Source organism: Muscardinus avellanarius (assembly GCF_963383645.1).
Source record: "Muscardinus avellanarius genome assembly, chromosome: 3".
Lineage (NCBI taxonomy): Eukaryota > Metazoa > Chordata > Mammalia > Rodentia > Gliridae > Muscardinus > Muscardinus avellanarius.
In genome coordinates, this window is record NC_137788.1 from 108,857,288 (window position 1) to 108,879,719 (window position 22,432).

The 22,432-nt window shown below is 44.1% G+C and overlaps 1 protein-coding gene across 1 annotated transcript in view; it reads right to left on the reverse strand.

Annotated features, from left to right (window-relative positions):
- Positions 1 to 22,432, reverse strand: part of NOTCH2 (notch receptor 2) — a gene marked incomplete at both ends in the record, with an annotated part of 128,467 nt that overhangs the window by 9,377 nt on the left and 96,658 nt on the right. The window contains 12 exons of the mRNA XM_080691514.1: positions 192 to 539; positions 1,804 to 2,309; positions 3,158 to 3,270; positions 5,498 to 5,734; positions 8,471 to 8,603; positions 10,563 to 10,747; positions 11,117 to 11,270; positions 11,906 to 12,107; positions 12,842 to 13,070; positions 18,489 to 18,641; positions 19,010 to 19,129; positions 21,204 to 21,317. Of these exons, the coding sequence (XP_080547640.1) occupies positions 192 to 539; positions 1,804 to 2,309; positions 3,158 to 3,270; positions 5,498 to 5,734; positions 8,471 to 8,603; positions 10,563 to 10,747; positions 11,117 to 11,270; positions 11,906 to 12,107; positions 12,842 to 13,070; positions 18,489 to 18,641; positions 19,010 to 19,129; positions 21,204 to 21,317 (2,494 nt within the window). The remainder of the gene's footprint in view (positions 1 to 191; positions 540 to 1,803; positions 2,310 to 3,157; positions 3,271 to 5,497; positions 5,735 to 8,470; positions 8,604 to 10,562; positions 10,748 to 11,116; positions 11,271 to 11,905; positions 12,108 to 12,841; positions 13,071 to 18,488; positions 18,642 to 19,009; positions 19,130 to 21,203; positions 21,318 to 22,432) is intronic.

Genomic DNA, 22,432 nt, shown 5'->3' on the forward strand with positions numbered 1-22,432 from the left:
ATTTCCCAAAACTAAAGCCAATATTTATCTTTAACTGTAAGGGCTGGGGTAATGGACTAGTCTGGAGTGGTGGGCTGTTCCATTTGTCTAAGCTTTGCATTTTTAAAGGCTGACTTATCACTTCTGCTGTTATTAAAATACTTGGCTTTATAAAGTTAACCTTTATGAAGTGAAGAAAACTAAAAACCTACCCTGCCACCTCCTGTTCTTGATCAACTGGAAGAGACCTGCGTGCCATCCTCTGCTGCTTCATGGCGGCTGACTTCTCCCCGTAGTAGGGGTACACCATGAGGCCCCCCTGCGAATCCCGTTTAATGCGCAGATTGGTGTGCAGCAGGGTGCCCAGGGCCCTCAGGAAGCTGCGTGCATCCTGGAGCAGTTGTTCAGGGGGCAGCAGCACCACAATGACCAGGGTCCCCTCTGCCAGGTTCTCGGGCCGGTCAACGGCGCAGTCCAGCCCGTCCCAGCCACACTCCTCACTGTTGCAACCCTGGTCACAGTGGTTGTCTTTGAAGTGGTCTGCACAGTATTTGTCATACCTAAGCAGCAGAAAGGAGGAACAAGGAAAGGGGCTCAGACTACACCAGTCCTTCCATTTGGAACTATGGCGGATTTTGCTACCTGTCTTTTGTGGCTGGTACCAGTACCCAAATACTCTGTGAAGCTTTCCTTGATTTTTCTGCTCTGGTATCGTGGAGTGCAGACTCTTTGTGCCCCTTGGGGTTGTTCAGCGCTCCCTGAACAAGGAGCAAAACCATGCTCACTATGCAGCCCGGGCTTTACAATCTTGTTAATTCAGATACGAAAACAGCTGCGTGTCTGAAGCCAAAGTCGGCCTGGCTGATGCTTCCTCTACTTCCTCTGCTCCCAGTAAGGTAACCATGGGCTCCAGAAGAAAAAGGTGCCCAGGAGGCTCCAGACCCAGGTCCATGAAAATACAGAAGACTGTGTCAATATGGCCCATTCCTTTCCCTTCCAGGAGTGAATCCCAGCTACAGAGACAAGGGGATGGGCATGTTCCACACAGGATTTCGAATCTAAATTGTACAGCAGCCTCTTTCTTTTGGGAAAAGGAATTAGAACCCCTAACCCTCAATGACGCACAAGTACTCCCCCACGCTCTCCTCTCCTCCCGCCCCGCTCCCATCCCTTAATGTTTGTACCATTTGGTACAACTTCCCGCATAGCTGAGTGCAAGAATTGGGAGTCAGCAGTAGCTATGTGTACTGTGGGCAAGTGCTGTCACCTCCTGGGCCTCAGTTTCCTCATCTATGAAAGATTGTCAACAAGACCTATGCCTCATAAGATTGCTGATAACTAACCAGGGTTGAATTAGATGGGATGGTTAATAGGAAAGCTACTACACAGACCAGAAAGCATCCTGTAACTGCAACAATGAAGACCAGGGGGTTAAAAGGCTATTTCTAGCTCATGCTTCCAGATAAATCTAGATGGGGAAAGGATGGGGGGGAGGGAGAAAGAGAGGTACAGACCTTTCCATCCATCTTGCAGGCAGGTCACGCGAGAGGCTGCCCGGGAGTGGGTAACACCACTCCCAAAAGTTATTTCCCCCAGGAGTTCACAAGAGCAGCATGTGAGAGGGCAGAGACAGGCAGAGAGGGTTATGCAGCGGGCATCCCGGCCCCCGGCAGCCAGGAGAGCAAGGGCAGGGGCGGCGGGCAGGCTGGCACCATCTGAAGGCAGAGGCGGCGTGGGGGAGCCTGCAGTGGTTAGGAGTGAGAACAGGAAGCCGGGGCGTGTTAGTGGCAGTCCCCCGTCTTCTGAAGAACCCGGAGCTCTTACTTGCAGGTCTTGCTGCTTCCCTGGCATTCGAAGTTGTCAAAGAGGCACTCGGCCGTGTTACACAGCTCGTCACACTGTCCGTTGATGTAGTCCCAGCAGGGCAGTGGGGAGGAGCAGTTGGCCCAGGGGTTCTCCATGGTGAGGGAGCAGTCGCCGCCATCCCACTGGCAAGCGTGGCTGTTGCAGGCCTCGTCGCAGACACCGTCCCGAGCTTTGTCGGCGCAGTACTGACTCTGGCAGGTGGCAGGAGGGGTGCTGGTGGGGGCTGTGTAGAGCTCGCAGTGGCTGCCCCGGAACGGGGGTGAGCAGCGGCAAGAGTAGTAAGGGGGCTGGCGCTGTGGGTAGCAGCTGCCCCCATGCTGGCAGGGGCTGCTGGCACAGCCCGACGCGCAGTCCTGGGGGTTGGGGCAGAAGCAGCGGGGGCCTGAGGCGGTGTGCACACACTGCTCCCCTCTCCTGCACTTCACCTGTCCGCAGCTGCTCTGGCATCTTGCCCCAGAGAAGCCCTGCAGAGTGGGGAAGACATTAGGTCGGCAGGTACACATGAGGGTTTGGTGCTCACCACCCACACCCTCCCTGCACACCTCCAGGGAGGCCCAGACTAGACGCTCGGTTAAGAGCCCTCCAGAGAGCCTCCTGCACCTGGTTCTAGGAACTGACCTCTTCAAGTCGGCCAGTGGGCAAGGGAAGCCCCCAAACATGAATGTAGGGCTCTCCTGCTTCAAGAGCTCACTTCCTAAATACAGGCCACAGTGGAGAAGAGTCAGGCACCCTCATATCTGCGCCTTCTCTAGTCAGCATTAAATTGCTCCTGTAGTGGCCTCAGGAGGAAAGAAGTCCTACTGGATGGTTTTAATTTAATCTCTGGGAGCCTCCACCTCCCATTTCATCCTGCACTTCCTGCTCAGCTCAAGCGAGGTCACTGGCCAGGTTTCTTTTGGTAGCTCCCATGCATGGTGACCTCTGTATTAGGGACCTTTCAGCTTTTGGTAGTGACAAAAGAGCCTGCACAGCAAATGGTTAAAATTAACTTTTTCTAGCTTAAAAGTACCTTGCTCCCAAATGGTCCTGGCTATAAAGCACGTAAGCACAGGGGCACATTTAGCTCCATGTGGGCAGTGAGACCACACATCAGTGTGGGACCATGACAGAGACACAGCTCTGTTTCAAGGGGAATCTCCACCACTTCTTGTGACTTTCCCTTGGTACTCTGAAGGTCAAGAGTCACAGACTGGCAAGCCCACAGCTTCTGGAAATGCCTCAACAGCTTTAGATGAAAAAACGTAACATCTTAGCTTTGTCACAGGTAACATGGGAGACAGCATGTCCACCAGCTCAGCAGCAGGCCACTTACCGGGGGACAACGACAAATGAAGCCATCTGGCACGTTACTGGCCACAGCACAAGTTCCTCCATTGAGACAAGGCATTTGGGGACATACATCCACAAAGGTTTCACAGCGACGGCCTCCGGGCAGAAAACAAAAGAAGTTTTAAAAGACAAATGTATCAAAGTAAATCACCAAAGAAGCGTGGGATGGAGGGAGGGGGAGGGAATGGGATGGGGGCTGGAGGAGGGCTAATTGGATGATGTGTGCTTGTATATCCTCTCAAGTCTTGTACTCCAATGTGATTGATATATAACTACAATGCACCAATTTAAAAAATAAATTAATTTAAAAAAAAGGCAGAAATAGTGACTTCAAGTCACTGAACAGAAGCCCACGGGGAGGGGAACCAGCTATCAATGGGGCCAGGGAGTGAGTGCTTAGTTCTTGGCCTATGAGAATACGAGGAGAGGAAAACTTGCTGGGGGGACCTCCACGCTGGCTGGGACCCCACTCCCTGGTCTGTCTTTTGCCTACACAACAAGTATGAGCAGCATACAACTTGAACCAACTTGCAAAAAGTGACTCTAATCCCATCTAAAAACAGAATTAAACCTGAGGTCCTGAAGGCATTTTAGCTTTCAAAAGTAGAAGAAATGGTTAACTGTTTACCACATTTTGTTAACATCTTCTCCTCCACAAGAGAGACCACAGTATCAAACTGGGAATTGGCCATGAAGACACTTTCAGCTATGCTAGTGATAGCTATGCTTCAACTAGTTAGCCTTTCGGAACCGACTGGTATTGCTTTAAAAGCCAGTTTAATTTTTTCAGAGTTAATTTCCTCTAGGAAGCCAGAGGACACGTGGGGACCGCTACTCCATGATGAAGCACACAAGGCACCTGGGGTCATAAGGGAGACGCTGGGCTTGGGTCACTTACACTTTACACTCAATTCAACAGTAATACTTTGGGCATTCAGCATTAAGAAACAAGAGTTACAGGTGTCTGGCAGAGACTGTGACTGGGACCGGTGGTCCTCACTGATCATCTCCTTAAGAGACAGCATTGCACAAGGGGGCTCTTTTCATCTGCCAGTGTGGAAGATGCAGGAACACTGCTGCCTTGTGGTGGGGTACTCATGTAAGGGCTCTATATTCCTTTTTTCTCCTGTTCCTCCCTTGTCAGGGTTTCCAGATAAAGGAGTCCTCAGAGGCAACGAAGGAAACCAGAGACTGCTTTGCTTCTCTGGCTTCCCAAGCTATAGACAGACCGTTCATACCCTTCCTGTGTCCCACCCTGCTCCAACACGTTACTCTCAGAGTGGATTAGTTCTCTTTGGTATTACTGTATCCAGGCAGTTTCCATTCTGTAAAAGCCTTTCTATTCTGGAAGGAAGGAAGGAAGGAAGGAAGGAAGGAAGGAAGGAAGGGAGAGAGGAAAGGATGAACAGAGGGAAGAAGGCAGGATAGAGATGGGCTCAGGATGTAGCAGTATCCAGGTTGTCAAATTATTAGTACATAGACTACTGAAGCCTGTTTTACGACTTCCAAAGAGAAAATACACTGCTACACATTCCAGAAAATGTAAGACAGAATTCAAATCTCAGTATCTAATGATCCTGCCATGTCTAGATACAAGCAAGTATTTTAGTCCCCAAAAGTCACCATGTTACATGACCTGTGATAAAAACAGAAACTTGAGAGAAGAGCTGGAGTATGGCCAAGGCTGAGCTGTACAGGGCATATCTGTGACCACTGCAGCTTTCTGATTCATGCTGCAATCATTGATTTTGGGTTAAACACACCCCAATTCAGACCTGCTCCCCTAGACATCCTAGTAGGTCCTGACCTCCTCTGGGCCCCAGTTAGAAAGATGACAGTAACAGAGTAACAGGATCTGCCCAAATTATTACATGTTGAAGGGAGTAGGGTGATTAACCAGGGTTAGATGTGAGGTTTCTGAGGACAAAGCACCATCTCACTCAGATGAAAGAGTTCTGTAGCTGTGTGGTTATGATAGTAGCATTATAGTGTGAATGTACTTAAAGCTATTGAACTGTATGCTCAAACATGGTGAAGATGGTAGCTTTTATGTTTTGTGTATTGTACCACAATTTAAAAAAATGCTATTTTGCTCAACTATTCCCAACATATTACCTTTTACAATCCTATAATAGCATGATATAAATCCTAACAAAAAAGTCTCTCAGGAAAAAATAAAAGGTAGAGATTGAGTATTACATCCAGCTACATGGGCCCTTAAACTAAGCTTGCCTAGGTAGCTGGTACAGGAAAAGCTTCCCTTAGGGCCCCATCTGCTCACTCTGGCTCCCCTGGGGCGGGCCGGGGCTAGAGAGGCTCTCACCAGTGAAGGCACTGCGGCAGACACACTGGAAGTCGTTGGTCAGCTGGATGCAGTCCAGGCTACCCTCAGAGCTGCAGGGGTTGGAGAGGCACTCGTTGATGTCCCCCTCGCACCGCTCCCCTGCAAAGCCGGGCAAGCAGCGGCAGCTGTAGCCCCCGATCCTGTCCACACACTGGCCGCCATTGAGGCAGTGGGGCCCTCCAGCACAGTCATCAATGTTCTCTTCACACAGCAGGCCTGGAGGAGAGAGAGGAGAGACGCTGAATTAGGCAAACCCTTGAGCCCTGCTTTCCAGCAAAGGACAGCCACCCTCACTGGGACTTGCGTGATTTATCTGACTATATTCCTCGATTGCTAGGTCAGAAAGCACAAAGCACACTCTTGGGCTGGGACAGCTGTCCTCTTCCAGGCAAGCAAAGTGAGGAGAGGAAAGAACAGGCCAGGGCTCACGTGTGGCCTCACATAATCCAAAGGAGTGCTGTGGAGCAGGGGCCCCATCTCCAAGGCAAGGAACCCGAAGCTTCAGGGAGAAGCAGCAATTTCCCATTAATTTGTTAATTTAAACTCAAAATATGATTAAAACTATGTTAAAATATTGGTAAGAATCAGAACTAAATTTTGAATGATACATTGTGTGTATGTGTGTGTGGAACTAGGGATTGAACCCAGGGGAATTCTACCTCCAAGCTGCACCCCAGCCCTATTTTTTATTCTTTATTTTGAGTCTCACTATGTTATGGAGGCCTAAGTAGCTGAGCCTGGTTGTGAACCTGTGATCCTTCTGTTTCAGCCTCCCAAGTACTGGGACTACAAGCGTGCACCACCACACCCAGCTAAATGATCAATGTTTTAAAGTTTCATAATCACTGATTTTTAAAAAACAATATAAACTCACTACTCTTTTTAATTTTAAAAATATAGAGGGAAGCCGGGCATGGTGGCGCATGCTTGTAATTCCCCGCTTGGGAGGTGGAGACAGGAGGATCGTGCAGGTTCGAAGCCAGCCATGCGTGCTGGCTTAGGAGACCCTGTTTCCAAATAAAAAAAAAACCTAAAATAGGTCTGGGAGGGTAGCCCGGAGGTAGGAACCCCAGTACCGCAAAAAAAAAAAAAAAAAAAAAAAAAAAAATATATATATATATATATATATATATAAAATATCATGATGCGAGTTCAAAGTTTATTTTAAGCTAAAACAGAACTCTAATGTGCTATAGATGCAAATGAGCCATCTGATATATCGATAGACATTTTTTAGAAACAAACAAAAGACATCACTATGGAAGGAATCATGATTAATTTAGTAAATTACAACAACAACAACAAAAATAACCAATTCTGTAGTCCTATCACTGGCATTTTAGTGTAGATTAATAGAAGCAAGACTTAAAGAAAAGAAATATAAAATAAGCCACTATTTCCCATAGCAATTGAAAATATAAAAAAAAAAACTAGAAAAAATTTTACAAAAACAAACTGCCCTAGATGAAGACAACTTTAAAACTGTTTTGAGAAACACAAAAAGAGATTTGAATAAATAAATAGAAAATGTAACATGATTTAGTTAGGAAGACTCCTCATGATGAAGATGTTTTTGCTATATTAATTCATAAATTTATTGTGACCCCAATAAAAACATACCAGTGGTATTTTTAAATAGACAAATCAATTCTAAATTTATATAGAAAAAATAAACTAGAACTAGGAAAATGTGAAGACTATACTTAATTAAAACAAAGTTACTGGTGAAACGAGAGAATAAAACTTAAAAGAACAGATAAATAAAAGAAAAATCGCATGATTCTTAAATGACAATATGTTCAACTCCACTGGAAAAAAGCTGTATGCTCATACATTGCAATTCAGCAATATTGATTAAAATGCCAACTGCACATGTTCTCCAACAGTTCTATTTCTAAAAATATGTTCTACAAATACACTTACATGAATGCAAAGTACCCAAATTTCTATTATGAGGGCACTGGTTAAATCAAACATAGAGGGCACATAAAGAGAACTCTGTAGGTATAAAAAAAATACAAGGAAGTTCTACATTTTGATATAGAAATATCTCCAATTAAGTAAAAAAATTATCTGGTATAAAATAATGTATCTAAAGAAAAAACATTCATTAATGATAAACTCGTTAGATGTTTCTGTCTTACTATGCGATTAAATTGAACTATAAATAAATGAGATTTAAAACGTAAAATAAAATAAAATAATGTGCCTAATTGTCTATCATCACAGTAAAATATCTTCATATTCAGTTTGTTCCCAGCCTCCACTGAAGACAGATGGAGACTATTAAGTAATTTCTGACAGTACATTGTGGGAGCCTGTGATTTGTGTAACTTCCACGCTAAGGTAGTGGAAGCTGCTGCGTGACCCTACGAGTCAGTCTCTCCTCTTTCCCTATGGAAGCTTTTGGAGGCCAAGTGTTCTAAACAGATCTAAAATACTGAGAAAAGGGAGTCCAACACACATCAGAATCCATTTGCAAAAAACAAGAACAAAAAAATCACCATTGTGCTAAGCTCTAAGATTTCTGATACTGAGAAGAATGAACTTCTCCTACTGTTTGGATGGCCTTTCCTGTTTTCTGTACAGGCTGCTAAGAGTAGGCACTACGTAGCTTTTCTCCTCTAACAAGCAATGTTCAAAGGTTATTATTTGCATTCACTTGAAGAAGCAAGGAGTCCTGCAGACCAGGCTCGATTTTTGGGGATCTCGCATCAGCGCTGCAGTCTGTCTTCTAGAACATAAGATCTCAAGCCATCAGACAAAGCTGAGAACATGAACGAGCTGGCAAGAGGTGACAGAATAAATGGCTTGAATCACCAGGATACAGAACTAAGTGCCTATAACGAAGCTACTTTTACTGTCTTTAATTTTTCAAGAATCCTTCCACACTAAGAATGGAACTGTAACTCAGAGAATGCCTTGAATGGGAGAGGATGGCTGATCTCATACCCCGGGTCCCTGGTGGGCAGGAGCACTTGAAGTGGTTCACCAGGTCCACACAGGTGCCTCCATTCTGACATGGCTGGTTCTGGCACTCATCCACTTCATACTCGCAGTTGACGCCCTGATATCCTGGAACACACTGCCAGGAGGAAGCACAAAAGGACCCTGAATATACTGTTGTTATTAGGAGAGACCGTGAAGGTGAGTGAGACTTGGCCTGTCACTGTGACCCTGCCTCCTCCCACTTAGCTCTCTGGTTCACCACATTCCCAGCCAATCACCCTGTGCACCTCTCTAGCTTAATGGCATTTACCTGCCCCTCTTCCAGCTGAAGAAGCTAAACAGAAGGCAAGGGCCACATAGGGTAGGGTTATTTCTTTCCAATAAGACTCGTGTAAAGCTTTTGTTCCTCCTGTGAGTGGGTTTCCCCGTCTTTAAAATCTGCATTCCTATGTATGTGATGAAGCCCCTATGGCTCAATAAAACAGTATGTGTGGGTGGTAGTAAAGATGGCCATGCTTTGACCTCCAGGCTCAGAAAACTGCACATCCATGTGGGAAACTGATTGAGACAGGGGTAGGTGCAGGAGAAGTGGTGGGTGCTAGCTGGCTCTGGTTGACGGAGTAGAAGAAATTCCAGGTTGGTCAAGGAAAAACATGTGACCATAGGTAGCTCTCTTTGGGCCTTTTTTTTTTTTGGCGGGTCTGGGGATGGAACCTGGGCGTATTCGACCTCTAAGCTATACCCCCTGCCCTATTTTTAATTCTTTATTTTGAAACAGGGTCTCACTGAGTTGCAAAGAGCCTCACTAAGTAGCTGAGTCTGTCTGTGAACCGCAATCCTCTGGTCTCAGTCTCCTGAATGCTGGGATTACAAGCGTGCGCCACCACGCTCGGTTGGGCAATTCTTTGATAGGTGAGTATGTAGGGAAAGTAAGTGTCTCATAGCATGAGACTGTTCAGAGGGGAAGGGGGGAGGGAGGGATGAACTCTGAGAGAGACATGGGCTTATGGGTGCAGCAGCAGGGCTCTCTGGGTCAGAGAGCTGCGAGATCAGCTGGGCCTTAATAGTTCCAGCATTGTCTTAGCTATGGTTGCCAGGTGCTAGGTGTAGTTTTTCAGGACATGCTAGGCAAAGAGGACCTAAATGGCTAAAATTCTGCTACTGGGGCCATGTTTAAAACAACTGAACATGTAAAAAAGAGTGTGGAACTGGCAGGCTTTTGAGTAAATGGCCCCAAGCCTGCTGTGAAGCAATTAGCAACCTAGGGAGCAGCAGGGAAGCTAAACTGTTTTTGTTGCTAGGTGGTCTGAACGGGCATTAGATTCACTTCTCCAGCGTTGTGTTTACATCTTGCTCACCATTATCAGCCAAGACATTAAGAAGACAGCGAGCCAAGCCGGGCGTGGTGGCGCACGCTTGTAATCCCCGCACTTGGGAGGCGGAGACAGGAGGATTACGCAGGTTCGAAGCCAGGTTTGAGACCCTGTTTCCAAATAAAAATATAAAAAATAGGTTTGGCAGTGTAGCCCGGAGGTAGAAGGGCTTCCAGGAACCCCAGTACCACAAAAAAAAAAAAAAAAAGAAAAGAAAAAGAAAGAAGACAGCGAGAGGTGTGTCCCTTAAAGACAGGCACTTCTTCAGATAAATACTTGTAACACGTAGTTAGGCGCTGGGGTAGAACAGGCTGAGTGAAATTTTTTTGAGGAAATTATTAGTTGATTGGTCAATGACTGGCTAAAAAGGAGAGAAAGGCCAAAAAGGGAAGCCACTCTCAAAGTGGAGTCTCCTGTCTCAGCTGCTACTCAGGGAAGCTCCAGGACAACTGTGCTGGATGGACCTGTGCTGTACCCTGATAGAGGATGCTGGTTCCGATTCCTGGAAGTAAGCTTATTGAGGACCAAAGCTCTATAAAAACATCTTCCTAGGGCCACGCTGGTGCATCGTATAGTGAGGCTGAGAAAAACTAGCGATTGGTAAAAACCATGATGGTGACTGGTATGATCTTTAAATTGTACACAGGGAACCATGCAGCTGGATGCAGCACACTAGTGCTCCTGACCATGCGCTCTCCCGAGGCTCTCGACTGCAGCCTCACCTCACATCGGTATCCTCCCACGAAGTCCGTGCAGGTGGCGCCATGCTGGCAGGGATTGGACGCACACTCATCCAGCTGCTCCTCGCAGTAGCTGCCCGTGTAGCCCAGTGGGCACTGGCAGTGGTGTGTGTTGCCAGCGTTGATGCAGGTGCCCGCGTGCTGGCACAGGTGCTTCACAAGCACACCTGTGACACAGGTGAAGGCAGAAGTCAGAGGGAGCTCGGGACACACTGCGGGTTCAGGCTAACTCCCGGGCAAGCCAATCTGTCGGTGGACGTGGCAGATTGTATTCTGGCCTCATTCTTCTCATAACCCTCACCACCAGATTTGCATTAAAACAAGCCAGAAAGCAGAATATGCCTTAGTTTCATCTCAAATGCCTTTCTCTTTTTGGAATCTCTAAGCCTGGTCTGCTGCCCTTTCTCCAGAGCCTCTTCCACTCACTCCCACCCATCCTGCCCTCTATTCTACACCACAGGGCACTGCCGGCCCCAAAACTCCACTGGCCAGTCACCATGCCACTGAGTGACCTCGGATCCCGAGGGCGAGCTCACCTTTGTTTGAGGCTGCCACAGCACAGGAGACGCTGGGCACGTCACAGTAAGCGCCGGCCCAGCCAGGTGGACACAGGCACCGGGACTCCGCCTTGTCCTGAACACAAGTGCCTTTGTTTTTACATGGAGAGTGACTGCACAGGTTCACCAGGGTCTGAGGAGAGGCAACAATCCAAATACCAGATATGAAGGAAAAAAGTTACACTGTGCTACAAGTAATCAAAGAATGGCACACCAGAGAAAAAACAAAACCTTCACCAGGCCCTAAATTAGATCAAGCATTCTAGGTATGGCTCATTATTTTTATATAGTCCAATTTCTCTGAGCTCTGCTATGTATATAAAATTTTTACTATAGACATTGGAGGATTTAAGGAAACTGGGTAAGTTTTTCTCCATGTTCTGGACATAATTATGTGTCTACACACACATTGCTATCCTGTGGGGACCATCCCAAAAGCCCATCCTTCTGTGCTCATCACATTAGAGACTTGGTTGAGAGAAGCCAGCAAAGGACAGGAGGAGGAGCCTTTCTATCTACCCGGGAGGGTGAGCAGGGCCAGTGGAAAACGCTCTCTCAGCCCACAGAAGCCACACGCAGATGGTCAACCCCTTAAGATAGTTTGATGTTCCTTAATCTATATCATGTTGCCATGTTTGGACCCTACTAGCTCTTCCGAAGATACCCAGGTTGATCTCTGGGTATATGAGCTTATGCTGCCTAGAAAGGGTCGGGGTGTGCTAGCCGGCTGCTCAGGGAGCTGAGCCACTAGGGAAGGACATGAATTACCTGGCAGTTCTTCCCAGTGTAGCCCAAGGGGCAGATGCAGCGGTAGGTGCCCAGGCCGTCGAAACATGTGCCCTCATTCAGGCATGGATGGGAGTCGCACTCATTGATCTCATGGAGGCAGAAGGGACCCGTGAAGCCCACTGGGCACGAGCAAGAGAAGGCATTAACTGCATCGACACAGGTGCCCCCATTGAAACAGGAGCTGAGGGGGCAGGAAGAGCAATGTTAGCCAGCTGACCTGGTTCCTCTGACCTGCCATTCTAAAAGCGAGGTTTCTGGAATCGAAATATTACAGGGGCAAATACCTTTGAGCCTCCCAAGCACCTATACCCAGTAAATTTTACTTTCTCCCAGACTAAACTGGGAGTCAGAAGCCTTGAGTGCCAGCTTCCTTTCCAACACCACAGACTTGGGAGCATCCAAAAGGCTGAGCTTATGCTAGATTCCTTAATAAGTTTTCCAGTTTTTAGCCAATCCTGTGGTTTTCCCACATATATTTTATCACTAAGTCAATTTATGTCACAAATTGCTAAATAAAGAGTTCTTCACTCTAGATTTCTTTTTGAAAGAGAAATGAAAAAACATTGATAATATAGTAAAAAGAAATAAATTTCCCAGAAATGATAACAAATCTGCAGAAAACCAGAAAGCTTTAGATCAACTGTCAATTGAAATGAACAAGAAACCAAGAGGAGAACAGGACAGCATTGTAGCTCTTTCTGTTCCCTAAGCAAGAAATAAACAATGATCTATTCCACTACACTTTCAAGCCCTAACCTTCTACTGGAATGGGAACTGGGCAACAAGAGCCGGCTGTGGAGTAGGACTCAGGTGGAGGCCTTGTCCCTGCCCCACGGCACTAGGGGACACGCACTGAGGTTCCTTTCCTTCTGCCCCCTCCACACGATGCGGCGCCCCTGTGCCTGGGATGCTCACCTCTCAGTGCACTCGTCGATGTTGTTCTCACAGTGGACTCCATCGAATCCTGCCGGGCACTTGCAGGTGTAGCTGTTGACGTAGTCGGAGCAAGTGCCTCCATTCTTACAGGGGTCACTCAGACACTCATTCATGTCTGTCTGACACTTATCCCCAATGAAGCCCGGAAGACATTGGCAGGAGAATGTATTCACGCCATCCATACAGGAGCCTCCATTCTGGCAAGGATCTAAGTCATTACAAAAGAACCAAAGCTTGGAACAGCAGCATCGATTTAATCTTAGACTGGTAAAGGTGAGCGATCTGGGTTAAGGCATGCTAAGGGTGGCATCATTCTCACTTTCATACTTGACCTTTTTACATCTGTTTTGTCCTGCCTTTCCCATTTATGAAAATGGATCCAGAAACACTTGCCTGAGATTTTTAACCTGTTTGGTAATGGGGATAAACTTCACGTGTATCACCATTAACAGTTTTGAAAAATTAGTAGAATCATAAAACTTGTATTGACTCCCCCCACTTGCAAAGCAGATATGAGACCCAACACACAGATGATCAGAAAAATCATTCACTATTTTCAAAAGGTGTATGTGGTGGTGGAGTGGGTGGGAGAGGAAAGAACGTATTATATGTCTTATGACCCAGGAACATTATATGAGTTAATCATCCTGCTGTGTTTGTCTCACTCTCTGTTTCTTCTTCCAGATTTAGGTAAGCTTAAGAAACAAAGACTTTCTTTTTAAACACAACTTTAAATATCATGTAGCTTGGTCTTAGAACTTTATCCTCATAGCAATTAACTGAGAAAATAAGCTACAGTCATGCCTTCACCATCCAAAATATACTTTCCATACAAATCAGAACAAGGAAATCATAATATGGTTACTGCTCTTAAGGACCTTTAAATTTAGTAAAATTGCAAAGACAGGTCATAAATATAAGATGAAACCTAAACACTGAACTAAAGGGTAAAGTGACCCCTGCTTTCTTAAAGGAATATTTTGTGTACCTCATTCTTCTGTTGAACTAACGACTGCAGTCATTAGAGCAACTGTAAAAATTATTTTATCTTTTTATAACAGTAGCACAGTTACTATAATTTCCATAATCATAAAAATTATATGGAAACTCACCATATTTTACTGAATTGTTTTAAGCTCACTGTAAATAGCACTGGTCCTGCTCCATATAAAAAAGATTTAAGGACTAGATATGTATTTGAGTGATAATTAATGTGAGAAAGAAATCCAAGCAGTTCCCCCCATTCTCCAGTTTCCTCATCAACTCTTCCTTGAATTATTTGTCCCAAGGTGTTAAAATTATTTGTCTGTATGTCTTTCTTCCCTAACAGACTATGAGATTCATAAAGGCTGCAACAAGGTCTTATTTATCTTTGCACCAGCTTCAAGCTTGGTGTCCTCTGTGTTGTGGCCTGAAATTTTTATGTATCCTGTGATGTGAGGTACTATTACTTTTAACACCTTATTATAAGCGAATTTAAAGCATAGTAATTTATATCACCAAGGATCGATCAACATGTGCATGGTATTGAGGCTGAGAAAGAACCACCAGAGAAAAGTGGGGAGAATGAGCCCTAGAATTTCAGTGGGCTGAGAACAGCCAGTATGCACTCAGTGAGAATAAAATGCCCCATGAGGCCCTGAGCAGTCCTGTGAGAGCACCATCGTGAGCTGGAGCCACTCTGGACCTACATGAAAAACCTTCAAGAAAAGACTCAATCCAATAGGTTCCACATAACTGAACCCCAACGTAATGCTGGAAAAACCTTAAGAGGTAACTTAAAATTCAGCATAGAGCCATGTAAAGTTGACAACGTCTAACATCTAATAATTGCCAGACAGGCAAAGAATCAGAAAACAGTGCTTGAGAGAGAAGAAAACTCATAGATAGAAAAAGACCCAGAAATTCCCACATGGCAGAATGTATTTTCATTAAAGACAATTAAAAAGAAACTATTGACAACGGTAACACTACTATAATCCTATGTTCTACAATAAAAGCATAAACATGAAAGAGAAACAGACATGCTAAAGAGAAGACTCAATCAAAATTCTAGAGGAAACAAATATATCTGAAATAAAAATATACTGAATGGGATTTATAGCAAACAAAACATTCTAGAAGAAATAACTAGTGACCTTGACAAAACAGCAAGATATCTTCAAATGATAAAATATTTAAAAATAAAACATCAAGGGAAAGAAGCGTGTGCGCGCGCGCGCGCGCGCGCGCACACACACACACACACACACACACACACACCATACAATCATTGAGACTAGAGGGACAGCTTCAAACAGCCTAATGTCTTTTGAAAATTGTAAAAGAAAGGGGAAATTTTCACTGAGAAAGTAATGGCTGTATAAATATACAGCCAAAGCTGAATCCATATCTCTTAAAAGATCAGCGAATCCCAGATCAAAGACACATGAAGAACATTGCATCATAATCAAGTTGTACAGAAATCAGTAGAGCTTCTCAAAGGCAACTATATGAAAGAAAATTACATATAAAGGAGAAAATAAAAGAATCATAGCAGATTTCTCCTCAAAAACCACTCAAGCAAGACAACTTTAAAGGGATGAAGGGGAAAGTCAATCAGGAATTTTATTCCCTGTGAAAGTATCTCTGAAAATTAAGCAAAATAAGAACATATTTGGATACACAAAGGCAAGAAGAATTCATCATCAGAAGATAAACACTATAAAACATATTAAAGGAATTTTATTCAGAGAGAAGGCAAATGAAACATTATGAAAACAGAAATCTACATAAATGAATAAAGAATTGTAAAGATGGGAGTGAAAATAACAACTTTAGGCTATTATGTAAATTTCTTGAAAAAATAATTTACCATTTAAAGCAAAAATAATATACTTTGAGATCAGTTATACATCAATTGTATTCAATGACAGAATAGAGGCAAAGAGGAGTGTAGACACAAGATACTATAAGGGTCTTATATTCCGTGTGAAGTGGTATCAGTGAAGGCAGACAATACTGAGTGAAAGTTGCATACTATAAATTCTATGACAACCACAAAAAGCTATGTGCCAGTGAAGAAATAAAAAGTAATCATAAAAGAACCCAATTATCCCCAAAGGTGGCCGAAAAAGAGGGAAATGAAAACAAACAGAAAGAACAAAGACAAAGTTATGGCAAAATGGGAAATTTTAGGCCCAGTCTAATAAAAAATTACATTACATTTAAATAGTCAAAATACCTCAACTGACAAAAGAGAAATAAAACAAAATCCAATATGTGCTTTTTACAAGAAACCCATTTTAGAGACACATATAGGCTAAAAGAAAAATGATGGGAAAAAATCTATATAACCTGTGATGGCCAAGGGAAAGCTATAGTAGCTGTATCAATATTGGGCAAAGGTGATTTCTGAGCAAAAAAATATGACAAAAGTCAAAGAAGGGTATTTTATAATGATAAAGTGGTCAATCCTTCAAGCAGACAGAACGATCCTAACTCTGTACTTAATATCAGGCCTTCAAAATACATTAAACCTAAACTAAAAATGAAACAGATAGACACACCATAACTCTGGCAGATTTTAATATCTCTCTGTGAATAACTGATGAATTAAATAGAAAATCAGAGAGTATACAGATGACCTCACTAGCACTATTATCCAATCTGAATTAGTAAGTTTCACAGACCACTGCACAAAACAACAAAAACAGCAAAATAGATTATTATTCTCTCTCAAAAAGAGAAGAGATAAATTATGAATATTAAAAAGAGAAAGAAAACCACCACAGATCTTATGAACACTAAAAGTACAATAAGAGACTATTATGAATGAGTCAAAAGCATTTTTGATATCTTAGACTAATTCTTAGAAAGATAAGCTTGACAAAATAGTGATTGATAGTCTGTAGAGCACTACATGTACTAGAAGAATTAACCTTGAAGAAAGAAAATCCCCAGGCCGGGCGTGGTGGCGCACGCTTGTAATCCCTGCGCTTGGGAGGCGGAGACAGGAGGATGGCGCAGGTTCGAAGCCAGCCGCGCTGGTGTAAGAGACCCTGTTTCAGAAATATAAAATAGGTCTGGGAGTGTAGCCCGGAGGTAGAAGGGCTTCCAGGAACCCCAGTACCACCAAAAAAAAAAAGAAAGAAAGAAAGAAAGAAAATCCCATGCCTAGTTGCTTGGTATTTATTCAAGAGAAATGAAATGATGTATCTACATCAACACTCATTCATACCAGATTTATTTGTAATACTTCAAACCTGGAAAAAACCCAAATGACTATTAAACAGTGAATTGTAGTACAGACCAAGTATCCCTCATCTGAAACCCCAAATCCTCCAAAATCCAAAACCTTCATGTAGGTGCCCAGGGCACCTACATGATGCCACAAATGAAAAATTCCACACCTGACCTCATGTGATGAGTCGCAGTCAAAGTGCAGGTGCACTTAAAATGTAAAAGAGCATTATCTTCAGGCTGTGCAGAGAAGGTGTGTAGGAAAACACAAATTTTGACTTTTATGTTTAGAGTTGGGTTCCCGCCCCAAGATGTCTCTGTGAGTAAATGCAAAGATTCCTAAATCCAAAATTATGTGAAACACTCTGTGTGTGTGTGTGTGTGTGTGTGTGTGTGTGTGTGTGTGTGTGTTGCTAGGGATAGAACCCAGGGCCGTGCACAAATTAGGCAAAAACTCCACTGCTGAACTAAACCCTCAAGCCTCCAAACATTTCTGATCCCAAGCATCTTAAGATAATGGATATTTAATGTATATAGCCATATTTGAAAATAATACTCATTAATAATAATCATTAAGCAAAATAAACTATTGCTATTACCATACACAATAACAAGGACCACTATGAACTGTTATGCTAACTGAAACAAGAATTCTAGCAGACAGTATATGCTTATATGATTGTATTTATGCCAAATGGTAAAATATGCTAAGTAATCTATGCTGACAAAGTAGATGTGCCTTTGTATGGGACAAGATGTGGTGGGGGCCAAGTGTGGTGGCGCACGCTTGTAATCCCAGTACTTGGGAGGCTGAGATAGTAGGATGGCAGACTTGCAGCCAGCCTCAGCTACCTGTGAGGCCCTCTGCCACCTAGTAGGACCCCGCTTTAAATAAAAGAATAAAAAATGGGATTAGGGGTAGAGCTTAGAGGTAGTTCAATCTCCAGTACTGCAAAAAAAAAAAAAAAAAAAAAAAAAAAAAAAAAAAGAGAGGATGTGGGTGGGGATTAAATTACAAAGGCATAAGAATACTTATAGAAAGAAAAATAAGTTCATTATCATGACTGATAGCTTGGGTTTTATAAATTGTATACTTAAAATCTCTGCAGTTTCCTGTATGTAAATTGCCACTTCAAAATACATATAAGGAAAGCTGCCACAGCATTGCCTGCATTGTGTCAGTGTTCAAAACATCACAGAGAAATGCTTAAAAGGGACTCCATGGCTATGGCTCCTATGCCCACTAACTTCAAAAGGAAGATTTTAACACACCAGTGTGAAAAATACTCAGTAAATGACTGTTGTGGTCCTGGCCAGCAAGAGAGGCAGCAGCCTCTGCTGAGTTCAAATCCAGCCCCGGTGAGTGTCCCTCTCCCTCAGCGGCGCAGCTGGCTGGGACACTCACTGGCAAGGCAGTCATCGATATCCTCTTCGCAGTCCATACCACTGAACCCTGGAGGACACTCGCACATGTAGCTGCCCTGGGTGTTATGGCAGAGACCATGGTTCATGCAGGGCTTAGAGACACATTCGTCAATGTCAGTTGTACACCGCTGACCTAGAAACAACAACCAGCAAGAAGTCTTTGGAAGTCGGTTACTACAAGGAGCCTGTACTGAGGTGGGATGGGCACAGCTGCTCCTGCTTCAGGAGCCACAGGAAGACTGTCCCTTGGAAGCAGCTGCCAAGGTGCTAAATATCCAGTACAAAGACTGTCATGGTGTGAGTCACCTGGGCTTGAGTCCGGCCACTAGAGGGCCCCAAAGGTCAACAGAAAGGCTTTCTGTGCTTTCCAGCTACCTGCTCCAGGGCTGGCTGAGCTCTTGACAGAGATGGGTGGGCCTCAGAAACCCAGGGCCATCCACCTGCCCACTTGGCCTGGTGTTCAGAGTGCGTGTGCGTGGCTTCTCCATCATGTATTATTACCTTGCCAGCCAGGGGCACACAAGCAGGTGTAACTCTCAAAATTTGGTGCCTCCTTGCAAACACCAGCATTCTCACAAGGGTTTGGCGAGCAGGGAGCCAGCACAGTTTGACAATTCTTGCCTGAAAAGCAAATGACAGGCTTTATGAGAGAGAACCAGCCAAGCAAACAAAGTTTCCCCAAAGGTTACACCCAAGATATTCTCAGAATTCAAGTGTAAAGAGGTGGTAAGAGGCTCTGGAGTCCTTTCCATCTAGAAAAGACCTCTGGTCCTTTCCATCTTGGTCTGATATTATTACTTTGTGACAATGAGCAGGTTATTTGTCTTCCTCCATCCATATAAATAAAAGTCTTTCTTAACCCAGAACCTCATGCCTAGACTGAGCACTCAACTACAGCTGGGCCTCTGCCACCTTTGTTGTCCTCGTCATGATCAGAGATATTTCTGCATCCGCATAGCTAAGATCCAGCTATGCAGGGGCTCAGGCTCCAAGGTCACCTTCCTAGGAGCAGGGGAGAAGTAGCAACATGGCCTCCTGCTCTTCCAAGCCCTGCTCACTCATTTTTTTGGGGTGGGGTTGACCAGAAGGCAATTGGTACTGTTTCAAAGGTGGGAACAGGAAGCAGCTCTAGTTGCCAGGCAACCAATCTCCTTATAATGACATCAATATGCTGTTGATATCTGCCCACCAATACCGCTTGCCTTAGTGCTAGATATAAGCTTACAGAAAAAAACATTAAATAAGGATGATTTAATTAAAAGTGGGATGAGGTTGTTTTTGATATAACTGCCTCAAGTTTAAATTTCATTCTAAAGTTTTGCATTCAGAAACAAACAAAAAAATGACCACAAATATTTACCCCAAATCCCCAAACCCTTTTTAAAGCATCTGGTTAGAATAGTGACTTACAAGGGAAAGCACTTTTTTCCCTTAAGCTGGGCAAACTCAGCAAAGCTTAGAGACATTAGGTACCCAGAACTGAAATGCTAATCTGCAGTCTTTCCATTGGATTGATTTCTCCAAGGTCACACAATGCTGGTTCTTTGGCTGGGATGATTCTCTTCAAAATAAAATAAATATCTATCACACAGCCACATATTCCTAGAGCCTCTGAGCAGCAGGGTGAGAAAGCAGCTATCTCAAGATGACAGCACTCAGACCCACAGAGCTGAGGTTGCGGCTCAGATGGTGAGACCTGTCTGCATCCCCACCACTGTCAAGTCTTTTTTCATGACTGTGAGATGATCTCACTACAACAAATGGGATCAGCGCTCTCTCTACTTATTTATGATGTCTGTGTTTATGGGAAGTTAGGATATTTCCACTTTGATTTTATGAGCTGGTTGCTTAAATGCAGTTCCCTGGCATTACCAGTTCTCCATTGGGAGCCAAGAAAACAGTGTCAAGTCCATCATGGGGTGCAATAAGGAAACAGGAGAACATGAGATTCTCCCAAGTACAAGACCAAAATGCCACCCGAGAGAGGGAATGTCTGAGGTGCAATGAAAGCCCATATCGTCTCTATGTGTAACAGCCATGCAAAGAGCAACACCTCTGAGTGAGACTGAGGTGCTGTGAGAGGCAGAATGGCAATTAATGGGAAAATCTTTAGATTTGGACTTATGGGAAAATCCTCCAACTTTCACTTTGCCTTTGTGAGTTCTCTTTGCCTCAGCTTCTGCATGTACAAAATGGTAACAGGAAATTCTACACTGTCGAATTATTGAAAATTAAATAATCCAAAGTATGAATATTGTTGGGAGCCTCTACAGGTGTAGCTCAGTGGTAGAACATTTGCCTAGCATGTGTGAGGAACTAGGTTTAGTCCCCAACACCCAGAAAAGAAAGTGTCAAGCACATAGCATATTACCATCAACACAAGTTATGATACTGAAACTAAGGCTAAGATCAATGGTTCATGGAATCACATGATCCACTCAAATGATACTCATCAAGTACAGACCAGGTTCCAGTCACATATACTTTGTTTTTTAAGTTCAGACACTAAGGAATGGAGAAGACAGGCGCGTTTCATCATCAGAATGTTTTCTCAAGCGCAAGATATGGCCAGGGGTCAGAAAGGACACCCAGGAGTGAGTCTCCAGAGCAGCCTCAGGCCCCACACACCTGCCTGCTCAGTCTCTGGCAAGGCCCAGCGTCCCCTCTTGTCCCTGCTGGCACCTGCAGCACCCACCTGTGTAGGGCAGCACACAGTGGCAAGTGTAGCCACTAATGTCATCAGTGCAAGTTCCCTGGTTCAGACACGGATTGGAGGCACATTCATCAATATTCACCTGGCAGTTGTAGCCTGTGGGGAGAGAAGGGAAAACACACAGTGAGTCTCTCTCTGCTCCTTTTTATCCCTAGTACTAACCAGTTCTCTTGGCGTAAAAAACTAAAGGCCTCAGAAATTGCCCTCATTTCTTCAGGGCACAGGAACACCCACTGATTCATTCAGATCACAAGTCTCTAACACAGTCAGCAAATGGTCCATCGGCCAAAAGATGAAAGTAAGAATAGTCTGATCTAATGGCTGGAAAGCCTGAGGCTCCTCCAATTCAGGTAACTTCTTAGTAGTAACCGAGAAGATCATCATGAGTAAAAGGCTTGTTGCTTGATCTAAACACAGGCCCTTTTTACACAAAGTTTCTGGTCAGAAAAAGGGAAAATGGCTGGGTGTGGTGGCGTACACTTGTAATCCCAGCATCTGGGAGGCTGAGACAGGAGGATCATGGTTTGTGGACCGCCTCAGCTACTTAGTGAGGCCCTTTGCAACTCAGTGAGACCCTGTTTCAAAATAAGAAATAAAAAAGTGAAAATGTTTGAGTATATAACCCATGCCTCTGATTTATGCCTACTCTTTCACTTGCACAATCTCTACCATGAAGGTGGTGCTTCCTGAAGTCACAAAAGGATTTTCTCCTGATTCACGGGATGCAATTTACTCCCACTAAAGTATGAATAGAGGTAATGAAGGGTTAGAGGGGAAAGTACAGAACCCACATATCGCCAACCTCTGTATCTGCACTAAGCCTAGCACTGAGCCTTGAAACAGAAACCTGCGGCACTGTACAGCAACTCCCAGGCCAGACCGAAGGTCCACAAGTACCGAGGACTGGGCCAACTCTGCTGCTCACTAGGCCTGCGAAGTCTACATTTTGTTTTTAGTTCACTCATTGATAAGAAAGTTTTGACAAGATAAGAAAGGAAAGAAAGAAAGTTGCTTTTGAACATACACGTTTCTTTGTAAATGTAATGCAATATATCACAAAATTAATGACTACAATATGATCTCAAATAATTTTCAGTACAGGGTGAGGATTCCTTGTTTGAGGTGCTTGGTACCAGAATTGTTTGGGATTTTTTAAGTTTTGGAATATTTGCATATTGATAATGAAATAACTTGAGAACGGGACCCAAGTC